The 13,414-nt window shown below is 35.3% G+C and overlaps 1 protein-coding gene across 3 annotated transcripts in view; it reads left to right on the top strand.

Moving 5' to 3' along the window:
• Positions 1-13,414, top strand: part of RPS6KA6 (ribosomal protein S6 kinase A6) — a 174,477-nt gene that overhangs the window by 125,837 nt on the left and 35,226 nt on the right. For all 3 annotated transcript variants that reach the window (XM_047765584.1, XM_047765586.1, XM_047765585.1), the window contains exons 9-12: positions 8,933-9,075; positions 11,601-11,671; positions 11,892-11,980; positions 12,957-13,015. In XM_047765584.1, the coding sequence (XP_047621540.1) occupies positions 8,933-9,075; positions 11,601-11,671; positions 11,892-11,980; positions 12,957-13,015 (362 nt within the window). The remainder of the gene's footprint in view (positions 1-8,932; positions 9,076-11,600; positions 11,672-11,891; positions 11,981-12,956; positions 13,016-13,414) is intronic.

Genomic DNA, 13,414 nt, shown 5'->3' with positions numbered 1-13,414 from the left:
GGCATGCAAAGGGTGGGACCACGATTATAGCCTCCTTCCACAGGCACTTGCCCCTGCAAGCTCTGGGGAAGGCTCCACCTGAGCTGGGCTGCCCCCACCCCCATTGCAGCCCAAACCCCTCTTGCCTGGAGCAGGCCATTGTGTGACCCAACCTCAATCCTGCCTGTCTCCCCATACACATCAGTCACGACTCTGCACCCATACACTTGCTGTGTCTGAAGTAATTTCCAGTGGCCTGGGCCCCAGCACACCTCCTGTGTCCAAAACAGTGACTAGCTGCCTGGCCCTCTGTTCACCTGCTGCCTCTAAAGCCATTTTCATCTGCCTCAGTACCCTGCATACCTGCTGCCTTGAGAGCATTCACTGGTGGTTTGCTCACAAATAGAGGTAGAGCTGAAACCGCAGATGAGCCCCCGAGTCCCTCCTACTAAGGAGGAAGAGCTGAAACCTCTCTTCCCAGCTATACAAACCACAGATTTACACCTCCTCGGGTAACTGTATAAAGTTAGCACTGGGGGAACCTCCAAATGTACAAGTGGTCCTGCATCAGAAAGGGGTCTGGCTTTAGTAATTATGGGCTTTGTGGGTGCCTACACACAAGGGTTAAACCAGGCCAGAGTCTGAGCTGACTCTATAGCTGCAACAGTGGGCCCAGGCGCATAAAACTACAGCCCTGACTCCTGACCTCAGTGGATTAGCACTAGTGGCCAGGTGAAAATGCCTGAAGATATGAGGGCCAAAAACTGATACACCCATGGTTAAAGTGGGGTCAAGACCAGTACTAACAAATTTACATTGTGAGCCTGCACAACGAGTGAAAGGTAACACAACAGAGCACACTCAAAGGTGAACATCCCCAGCAGAAGAATACTCAGTGGCTCTCTCCCAGTGGGATTTCTCAGTCCCTCTTACCTCACACTGCAGATCAGAAACACAGCTCAGAAACAGATCTGGAGGCTTCTAGAACAGCTAGGGAGCAGAGCCTACTCCTTACAGGGCTGTGACAACCACAGAGCAAACAGGAGGCCCTGCCCAATATCCAGTGCAGGCTCTAGTCACCACATTAGTCACATCTCCTATCAAAGTGATAATAGCCAGTGTACACTGAGGAAAGTGATGGTAGGCATCCAAACTAAAACAACCCTCACACCAAATAAATAAATAAATAAATAAACCCAAAAAGCTGCCTAAGTCATACCAAGCCAACAGCCACCTCCAAACACACACCTTGACAAGGCCCTGATCACCAGAGGGACAAGACCCAGCTCCCTCCACCAGCAGGAAGACTGCAGTCCTTCCAACCAGTGGTGAAACATGCATAAGCCCCTGAACCAACATTACCCACCAGAGGGCAGATAACAAAAGCAAAAGGAAGTAAAACTTTCCAGCCTGCAGAAAGGGGATCACAACTATAGAAAGATAGACAAAATGAGATGACAGAGAAATATGTTTTGGACAAAGGAACAAAGTACCCATAAAAACAACTAAATGAAGAGGAGATTGGGCCAGCTACCTATAAAAGAATTCAGAGTAATGGCAGTAAGGATGAACCAAGATCTCAGAAAATGAATGGATGCACAGATTGAAAACTATAAGAAATGTTCAATAAAGAGCTGAAAGAATTAACAAGCAAACAAAGATGAACAACACAATATCCAAAAGGGAAAATACACTTGAAGGAATCAATAGCAGAATAACTGAGGCAGATCCAGTAAGTGAGGTGGAGGGCAGAGTAGTGGAAATCACTACCATGGAAAAGAATAAAGAAAAAAGAATGAAAAGAAACAAGAATGGTCTCAGAGACCTCTGGGACAACATCAAACATACCAACATTCATATCACAGGGTTCCCAGAAACAGAAGAGAGAGAAAAAGGGCCTGAGAAAATATTTGAAGAGATGATAGCTGAAAACTTCCCTAATAGGGAAAGGAAACAATCAAGTAGAAGATTCACAGAGAGTACCATACAGGATAAACCCAAGGAGAAACAGATAAAGACACATATTAATCAATCTGACAAATGTAAAATCGAAGAAAAAATATTAAATGTCACATGGGAAATGCAGTCCCCATAGGTTTATCAGCTGATTTTTCAGCAGAGACTCTAAAGACCAGAAGGGAGTGGCAAGATATATTTAAAGTAATAAAAGAGAAAAACCTTCAACCAAGCATACTCTACCCAGCAAGGCTCTCATTCAGATTTGATGGAAAATTCAAAAGCTTTATAGACAGCAAAAGCTAAAAGAATTCAACAGCACCAAGCCAACTCTTCAACAAATGCTAAAGGGATTTTTCTAGTTTGGAAAAGAAGGAAAAAGGCCACTACTAGAAACAAGAAAACTACAAATGAGAAAGCTTACCAGTAAAGGCAAACAAGAAATAAAAGTAGGAAATCATCCACAGACAACTATGATATCAACATCAGTAATTGTGAGGAATGGACGAGGGAATAATACTGAAAATACACTTGACGTTAAGAGGCAAACAACTTAAAACAACACTATGTGTAGAATTCTATATCCAAAGGGAAATGACAGAACATTGTAAATCAACTGTACTTCAATATGAAATTTTTAAAAATTGAAAAAACCTCGTGAGAACCACAAACCAAAAAACGACACTCATAAAAATGAAAAAGCAATACTAATGATAGTCATCAAATCACAAGAGTACAAAAAACGAAAAGTCCAACAATAATAAATCTATAACATTGAAGAAAATGGCAATAAGTATATAAATGTTGATAATTACCTTGAATGTAAATGGATTAATGCTCCAACCAAAAGATGTAGACTGGCTGAATGGATACAAAAATAAGACCTATCTGTCTATCTATCTATATATGTGTGTGTGTGTGTATGTATATATATATATATCCTATCTACAGGAGACCCACTTCAGATCTAGGGACACATACAGACTGAGATGGAAGAAGATAACCCATGCAAATGGAAGTCAAAAGAAAGCTGAAGTAGCAATACTCATATCAGATAAAAGATGATATTAAAATAAAGAATGTTACAAGGGTAAAGAATGACCAAAGGGTAAACCCAAAAAGAAACTATGTAACATGTAAATATACATGCACCCAACACAGGAACAACACAATATATAAGGTAACTGCAAATAGCTATAAAAGGGAAAATTGACAGTAACAAGTTAATAGTGGGGCTTTAACAAGCCATTTATATCAATAGACAGGTTATCCAAACCAAAAATCAGTAAGGAAACACAGGCCTTAAACCATACATTAAATCCAATAGACAATTGATATCTCTAGAATATTCCATCTGAAAGCAGTAGAATATATATAATTTTCAAGTGCACATGGAACATTGTACAGGATAGATCCTATCTTGGGCCACAAAAAAATCATTAAATTTAAGGAAATTAAAATATTCTTAGAATTTTTTTTTCTAACCACAATGCTATGAGGCTAGAAATCAACTACAAGAAAAAAATGCAAAAACCAGAACATATAGAGGCTAAACAATACTCTACTAAGCAACCAATGGATCACTAAAGAAATAAAAGAGGACATGCAAAAATTCCTAGAGGTACATGACAATGAAAACACAGGAATCCAAAACCTATGGGACACTGCAAAACCGATTGTAAGAGGGAAGTTTATAGCAATACAATCTCACTTCAGAAAACAGGAAACATCCCAATTAAACAACTTAATATTTTAACTAAATCAACTAGAGAAAGAGAACAAACAAAACCCAAAGTTAGTAGAAGGAAAGAAATAATAAGGATCAGAGCAGAAATGAATGAGATAGAGAAAAAGGAAACAATATAGAAGATTATTGAAATTAAAAGCTTGTTCTTTAAAAAACATCAACAAAATATATAACCCTTTAGCCAGGCTCTTCAAAAAAAAAAAAAAAAAAGAATGTTCACATCAACAAAATTAGAAATGAAAAAGGAGAAATTACAACTGACAGCACAGAAATATAAAATATCAAAAGACATTACTATAAGCAATAATATGCCAATAAAATGGACAATGTAGAAGAAATGGATAAATTTTTAGAAAAGTACGACTGCCTAAGACTCAACCAGGAAGAAATAGAAACTATGAACAGACCAATCACAAGTAATTAAACTGTTATTGTAAAATGTCTAAACAAAAGTCCAGGTCCAGATGGCTTCACAGGTGAATTCTATCGAATATTTAGAGAAGAGATGACATCTATACTCCTGAAACTCTTCAAAAAATTGCAGAGGAAAAAACACTCCCAAGCTCATTCTATGAGGCCATCATCACCCTAACACCAAAACCAGACAAAGTTACCTCAAAAAAAAATTACAGGCCAGTATCATTGATGAATATAGGTGCAAATGTCCTCAACAAACTATGTGCAAACCTAATCCAACAATATATAAAAAGGCTCACACACCATGATCAAGTGGGATTTACCCCAGGGATGCAAGGATTCTTTAGTATTTAAGATTAATCAATGTAGCACACCACATTAGCAAACTGAAGAAAGAAAGAAAAACATATCATCATCTCATTAGATGTACAAAAAGCTTTTGACAAAATGAAATCACCCATTTATGATAAAAACTCTCCAGAAACTGGGCATAGAGGGAACATACTTCAACATAATAAAGTCCATGTATGACAAACCCACAGCTAACCTCATTCTCAGTGGTGAAAAGCAGAAAACATTTCCGCTAAGATCGGAAATAAGATGAGGATGTCCACTCTTGTCACTTTTATTCAAAATAATTTTGGAAGTCCTAGCTACAGCAATCAGAGAAGAAAAAGAAATAAGAGGAATCCAAATTGAAAAATGAGTAAAACTGTCACTGTTTGCAGATGACACGACACTGTATATAGAAAATCCTAAAGATACAACCAGAAAACTACTAGAGCTCATCAATGAATTTGGTAAAACTGCAGGATACAAAATTAATACACAAAACCTCTTTCATTTATATACACCAACAATGAAAATCAGGAAGAGGAATTAAGAAACAGTTCCAGGAGTTCCCATTGTGATTCAGCAGAAACGCATCTGACTAGCATCCATGAGGATGCAGGTTCGATCCCTGGCCTCGCTCAGTGGGTTAAGGATCCGGTGTTGCCATGAGCTGTGGTGTAGGTCACAGACACAGCTGGCATCTGATATTGCTGTGGCTGTGGTGTAGGCCAGTGGCTACGGCTCCAAATTGTCCCCTAGCCTGGGAACCTCCATATGCTGCAAGTGAGGCCCTAAAAAGAAAAAAAAAAAAGAGAAAAATGATTCCATTTACCATTGCTTCAAAGAGAATAAAATACTTAAAGATAAACCTACCTAAAAAGGCAAAAGAACTCTTCTCTGAAAACTATAAGAACAGATGAAGGAAATCAAAGATGACACAAACAGATGGAAAGATATACCATGCTCTTATATTGGAAGAATCAATATTGTCAAAATGACTCTACTGCTTAAGCCAATATATGGTTTCAGTGCAATCCCCATCAAATTGCCAATGGCATTTTTCGCAAAACTAGAGCAAACTTTTTTTAAAGTTGTATGGAAACAAAAAATACCCCCAATAGCCAAAGTAGTCTTGCAAAAGAAAAACAGAGCTAGAAGAATCAGGCTTCCTGTCTTCAGGCTATCGTACAAAGCTAGAGTCATCAAGACAGTATGGTACCAGCAGAAAAACATAAATGTAGATCAGTGGAATAGGATAGAATGTCCAGAAATAAACCCATACACGTATGGTCAATTAATATATGATAAGGATGTAAGAATATAAAATGGAGAAAAGACAGCCTCTTCAATAAGTGATGCTGGGAAAACTAGATAGCTACATGTAAAAGGATAAACTTAGAATGTTCTCTTTTACTATAGACAAAAATAAACTCAAAATGTATTAAAAACCTGAATGTGGGGCTAGACACCATAAAATTATTTCATGAAAATATAGGCAGATCTTTCGACATATATCACAGCAATATTTTTGGGGGATCCATCTCATAAGTTAATGAAAAGAAAAACAAAAGTAAACAAATGAGACCCAATAAACTTAAAAGCTTTGCACAGCAAAGGAAACCATAAAACGAAAAGACAATGCACAGAATAGGAAAAAATGTTTGCAAATTAAGCAATTGACAGAATTAGTCCCCCAAATATACAAACATCTCATACAACTTTATATATATATATAAAACCAATAAACAATGGTCATGAGATCTAAATAGTCATTTCTCTAAAGAAGCCAAAAAGTTGGCCAAAAAGCACATGAAAAGATCTCAACATCACTAATTATTAGAGAAAGTCAAATGAAAGCTGTAATGAGGTATCACCTCACAGTAGTCAGAATGGCTATCATCAAAAAGTCTACAAACAATAAAATCTGAAGAGAGTGCAGAGAAAAGGGAATGAACCCTGCTACATCATTGGTGGGAATGCAAATTGATACATCCACTATGGAGAACCATATGGAGTTGCCTCAAAAAACTAAAAATAGAACTACCATATGATCCAGCAATCCCACTCCTGGGCATCTATCTGGATACCATAATTCAGAAAGATACATGCACCCCAGTGTTCATTGGAGCACTGTTTACAATAGTGAAGACATGGAAGCAACCTAAGTGTCCATCAACAAAGGAATGGGTAAAGATGTGGTATATATATACAATGGAATATTATTGTCATAAAAAGTATTGAGATAATTCCATTCTTAGCAACATGGATGGACCTAGAAATTATCATCCTAAGTGAAGTAGGCCAGAGAAAGAAAACTATATCAGGTCATTAATTTTTGGTATCTACCAAAGAATTATACAGGGGAACATTTTACCTAAGCAGAATTAGACTGAAAGATCTCAGAACCAAACTTAGGGATACCAAAGGGAAAATGTTGGGGGGAGCAATAAAATAGGAGGTTGGGATTAACGTATATACACTACTGTATATAAATAACAAAGACTTAATGTATAGCACAGCCAAATCTACTCAGTACCTTGTAGTGACCTATATGGGAAAAGGATCTGAATAGGAATGGATATATGTATATGTATAACTGATTCACATTGCTGTATACCTGAAATTAACACAACATTGTAAATCAACTACACCCCAATAAAACTTAATTTAAAAAAGATATTACCCTGAAGAAAACTGACTAAATGGTAAATAGGATCTCTGTAGTATTTCATATAAATTCATGTGAATCTGCAGTTGTCTCAAAATACAAAGTTTATTTTTTAAAAAATTACTTTTTTGTGTATAGTTTTGCAAGCTTAGACAAATGCATACATTTTTATAACCACCACCACCAAGTTCCATCACCCCCCCCCAATAATTTCCCCTTTATAAGTCAGTGCTGTCTTTATACCGTGACAGATTCCAATTTGTTTTCTGGCCCTATAGTTTTACCTTTTCCACAAAATAATATAGAGGAAAACAATATATAGTCTTTTGAATTGGGCTTTATTTACTTAGTATAGTACATTTGTGATTCATCCATGATGTTGTAGATATCAATAATTTGGTTTATTTGGTTGCTGAGTAGTGTTCCAGTTTATCCTTGCACCATGGTTTGTTTATCCAGTCCCAATTCAGGGGTATTTGGATTGTTTCCTGTTTTTGGTAGTGACAACTAAAGCCATTATAAATATTTCTGTACAGGTTTTATGTGAACCTAAAACTTTATTTCACTTCAGTAAATACCAAAGTAATGGTATTGTTTGGTCATATGGTAAGTACGTGTTTAACTTAATAGGAAACCTCCAAGCTGTTTTCCAAAGTAGTTATCCCATTTTGCATGCCCATATATATATTTAGCTTTTTTCTAATACCACGCTCTCATGATTACTGGAGCTTTATAGTAAGTATTGAAGTCAGGTAGTGACTTAGTAGTCCTTGAAATTTTGTTTTCAAAATTGTTGAGTTCCAGTCGTGGCGCAGTGCTTAACGAATCCGACTAGGAACCATGAGGTTGCAGGTTCGATCCCTGCCCTTGCTCAGTGGGTTAACGATCCAGCATTGCCGAGAGCTGTGGTGTAGGTCGCAGACGCAGCTCGGATCCTGCGTTGCTGTGGCTCTGTCTTAGGCTGGCAGCTACAGCTCTGATTAGACCCCTAGCCTGGGAACCTCCATATGCCACAGGAGCGGCCCAAGAAATGGCAAAAAGACAAAGAAAAAAAATTGTTTTGGCTATTGTCTTTCCTTTATCTTTTTATATAAATTTTAAATTCAGCTTGTTGATTTTTACAAAATAAATCTTGCTGAGGTTCTTATTAATGTTTCATTGATCCTGTAGGTCAGTTTTGAGAGAACTGACATCCTTAACAACCTTGAATCTTCCAAACCATGATCAGTACCTCTCTTTATTTATTTAGATCTACTCTGATTCCTTTCATTGGTGTTTCTAGTTTTCAGCATCCAGGTCTTGCAAATATATACTTTTTATATTTATACCTGTAGATTTCATGAATTTTTTTTGGTGTAATAAATGGTAGTTTTAAAAATTCAGCTTTCAGTTTTTCATTGTTAGTATATAGAAATATGATTGACTTTTATATATAGATATTTTAGCTCTTTGAAGACCTTAAACAAAAAGTTCCCCAAAGCCCAAAGCAAAATTTGCTTTTCTAATATTTTAGAAAGTGCAAGTTACTATCTCTATTTTGTCTGTCTATTTTTATTGATTTAATTTTTGTCGTTTCAAATTTGTTGAATGATATTTTGGTGTAGAAATGAAAATATGTGTTTTGAGGATGAGATTTAACTGAGCAATTTTAAATGTTCTAAAAGGTATTACTATAAAATACAGGCTACTTTCCATTACTGGTCTCACAGGAGCTTTCTTAATGTAATTGTAGGCTATCCATGAATAGATTTAATTCATAGCATTGTTTCTTTTGGTATTTTCTATTTTCTGAAGATCTTCAGATAGATTTTTGTGTAATATTGTCATTATAGATTTTGGACTCAGCAAGGAAGCAGTAGATCAAGAAAAGAAGGCCTACTCATTTTGTGGTACAGTGGAATATATGGCTCCTGAAGTAGTGAATAGGAGAGGTCATTCCCAAAGTGCGGATTGGTGGTCATATGGTGTTCTTATGGTAAGTAGTGTTTTTTTTTTTTAATTTATGCCAATATAAAATTAATATTTTTTAGAATTTTAATCTGAGTTTTAGGATGTGTTATGTGAGAGTAGATTTCTGAAAGTTCTTAACTATCGGTTAAAAAAAAACTTGTGATTGGCTTGCTGTTATACAATAGCAATTAGGGCTTTGGTGTTCTGATTTATCTTAAAAATGCTAGAGTGAAAAGTAAATGTCAGCATTCTTTTATAAATTATTCAAATATAAAACTTAGAAAAAGGCCTGCCAGATTTTAGATTTCAGAATACCGTGTTTAACAGTTACGTGGTAATTTAATTAAGTATCACAGAATTTAGGGCCTTACCATATACTATCTTATTGTCACATTGTTTCAAGCATGTCCATAGAAAGACGGTAAACTTCTTAAGGAGAGCAGTCCTGTCTTCTACTACATTTAATCTCCTACAGTATCTGGTATAGTGAGCGTATGGACTAATTTGGTATAAAATTAAGCATAGAATTTGTAGTATTAACTAGGGTGATAAATGAATAACTGTTGAGTCAGATACAATTTGCTTTTAAGACCTTATAATCCATTCTTGCCTATTTATCACTTAGTAGCTATATGATATATTGACATATTAAGTAGCTATTATAAATCTGGCATTTGGGGAGGGCAGTGGGATGGGAATCGACTAGAAGTATGATATTTGGCATTTTCCATAACTTAAGAAGTCATATTATATGGTTTGGGAAAAAATGAAATAGTTAAATAAAGTCTTTGAAAGTACCTTAGGAATTCAGGCAAGAAATAAGTTGATATTGGAAAAGCAGATGAAGTAGAACTCAAATTAAGCCCTGAAGAATAGATAAAATTAAAATAGCTATATCAAGAAGGATAGTATTGCAATATTAGGAAAGACCTAGAGAACCAGTTTGACTAGAATAGTAATGGAGAATGAGGGTGAAGGTGGAGGAAAGGAGGATATAAACCTATAAGCATTTGCATGCAATTCTCTGAGTGGTAGGAAACTTTTGTAGATTCTTAGGATGGCAATTAGAGAAAAAAAAATGTATTTTAGGATGGTTATATATGTAATTTGGTAGCATTATATAAATGAATTGCAAATGAAGGAAACTAGAAGTAGGGAGACCAAAAAGTTCTTACAAAATACTTGCAAGATTATAGGAAAAAAAGACGAAACCTTAAAGGCATTTCAAAGGAAAAAGTGGCTGACCTAGTAGCAGGTTAAATATCACATGAAGCAGAGGGGAATGGTCAAAGATATCAGATACCTGTAAAATTTATGAACTTCAGTGAATTGAAAGGATAGTAGTTCAGTAGAAAAGAGATAGCTGAGAAGGACTTCTTGTTTTGGAAGTGGGGAAAGAATTTATTTTTAACATGTTGCGTAGGTTACTGTAGGTTAGGGTTTAACCCCTTGGTAGTAACGAATTAGGAAAGGGCAGTGGGGAGAGCATCAGAATCATCTGGGGACCTTAAAAAACAAACAAATAACAAACAAAAAACAACAAAAACTATTCTTCCAAAAAGCATATGGTTTATTTGAAAGGAAGCTGTGAGTCCAGTATACGATCCTCCCTTCCTTTTTGTTATTGCCTTTTTCACCCCTTACTCCTCCAGTCAGGAGAGAACTGTTAGTTTAGGTTCAGTGGCAGGGGAGTGGAACTTGAGAGAAATGATCCCCATACACCATACTTCTATCTTCTTCAATCCCTTTCTATGACTCCTACCCCTATTCAGTCGCCAGTTGAAAACCATTACTGTAGATTTGGAAAAGAAAACTGGGGATTGAGAGATATTGAAGCTGGAACTGATTTGAGAGTCATCAGTCATTAAGAGAGAGTTGAATGGATAAGCTAACTAGGGTTGTGAGTTCATTTAAATGAACAGAGGATGAAGCCAAAGCCATTATTGAATCTAATATTAAGATTTAAATATTAGGGATATAAAAATTTTCTCTTTAATGAACTATAATGGTCTTCATTTTCAGGCCTGCTTTTTAAAATATCATTATTTAATGTCCTAGTTATCTGCATTACAATTAAATCTCTTAGGGAAAATGTTTTCATTATACTTATGTACAACTGTCTCAAATTCATCAAAAGTATATTGGTGTGTGTTGTATGTATGTAAGCGTAGCTTCTTGTTTAGTTCCTTTTTTTAAGGGAGTGAAGGAAATTAGAATGATTATCTTTCTTGAGCATGTTCGAATTTGAAACGGCCTGGTGTTTATTTTTACTTTTCTTTCATTATTAAATGCTTGCTTTAAAAGCACATCTTTGTTTTAAAAGAATGACTTGTGACTATTTGCAAATTGCATTAATTTGGGGAACTTAGCCAAATTAGGACTGAAAAAAATTGGTTTCATTTGCTACAAGTCACCTCTCATTTGGGCTAGGTATAGTGGGGTACCTGCATGATTTGATGATCATGTATTACAAATGTCAATTTTTTTCTAAAGAATTTCATTTTATATTCTACATTATGCTAAGTTGACATGTGCTATTTTTTGTTTTAGTTTGAAATGCTTACTGGTACTCTGCCATTTCAAGGTAAAGACAGAAATGAGACCATGAATATGATATTAAAGTAAGTGTAAAGACTGATTTTTTTCTTTTGGCAAAAACTCCTTGTTGTCCATTTTGAGAAACTTGTTACCGTTTTCAGTTGACACAAAAGAACATTTTTCACACTGTCTCATTTCCTCCTACCATATAGGAAAAACATTCTTTAAAATTCTTTTTTTGGATTTGTCATTTTAGAAATGTAGCTACATTTAAATGAAATTTTCTGAAATCCTTTTTTCCAGAGCAAAACTTGGAATGCCTCAGTTTCTTAGCGCTGAAGCCCAAAGTCTTCTAAGGATGTTATTCAAAAGGAATCCAGCAAATAGATTGGGTATTATATATTTTCTCAGCTTTTATAACAGTATTTTACATGCTTTTAACTTATTTCTGGCTTACATTCATTTACTGCTGCTATATATTTATACCTAAAATTTTGCATTTTATGTATGCAAATATTCCATCAGACCCTCTTATGTCCATGATTTTAAAATGTAGTGGTCTAGTTATTCGGAACTTCTGTTTAGTATATATTATATAAATATCTCTTTTGACATAATTCACAGAATTCTAATGCTTTTAGATTTTGAGGATAATTATTTTGTCCCTCCCAGTATTCATCAAGGTAGACATTATGTTTCCATAACTGCTCATTTACTTTCAATGTTACTTTATTTATTGCATTTTAAAATTTGGCCTATAAATATGGGGTCATAAATTGAATTATGAAGAAAAAAGTACTTACATTTTAATGTTATATTAGATATGATTTTTATATGATTCAGAAGGCATTTCAGTATTTCATGATACCCTATGTGGTTCAATATGAACATCAGCTATTTTTTTAATCATATTAAATTCAAAGGACCAATTAATAAAACAACAGATAAGAAATCATAAACTTCGTAGTTCCCATTGTGACACAGCAGAAACAAATCCAACTAGTATCCATGAGGATGTGGGTTCAATCCTTGGCCTCGCTCAGTGGGACAGGGTCCAGCATTGCCTTGAATTGTGATCTAGGTCCTAGAAGCAGCTCGGATCCTACATTGCTGTGGTATAGGCCGGCAGCTGTAGCTCCAATTCGACCCCTAGCCTGGTAACCTCCATATGCTGTGGGCAAGGCCCTAAAAAGCAAAAAAAAAAAAAAAAAAAGAAAGAAAAGAAAAGAAATCATAAAGTCATAAAGTTTTCACTGCAGTTAATCTCTGAAATGTTTGTACTCCTGTTTACAGATAATAGCCTAGAAACCAGGTAGACAGACTTTTAAAAAAAATCATGCCAGTAAAAAATTCTTTCCATTTTTGTAGGTTCAGAAGGAGTTGATGAAATCAAAAGACATCTTTTTTTTGCAAATATTGACTGGAATGTAAGTTCAGTAGAACATTTGTTACCAAATGCTTTTAATAAGAGCAGAAACTGGATGGTAGATGGTAATATGTGGACTTTACTGATAAAGTCTGGATTTGTTTTATATTTAGTATGAGATTTTTATTTACAGGTGTAGCATATCACAGCAATTACCTTGAACTAGAAGCTATGTGGATGATATTTAGTAAATATTGTTTTTCATTTATCTTACCTGTTAAGTATGGTTAATATTCTCCCTTATTCTAGGTTGGGAATGGAGGGGGAGGAAGCGAAAAGAGACAGGGATGAGTGATAGGGCAGATTCTTATAGAAAAAAATTAATTCTGTGGAATCTAAGATGTTATTTTACTTCAAATGGTTCTTTGTCATGTGTTAAAACAAATTAAATTCGTTAAGA

Source organism: Phacochoerus africanus, chromosome X (genome assembly GCF_016906955.1).
Source record: "Phacochoerus africanus isolate WHEZ1 chromosome X, ROS_Pafr_v1, whole genome shotgun sequence".
Classification (NCBI taxonomy): Eukaryota; Metazoa; Chordata; class Mammalia; order Artiodactyla; family Suidae; genus Phacochoerus; species Phacochoerus africanus.
This window is presented reverse-complemented; position numbering and strand designations above follow the sequence as displayed.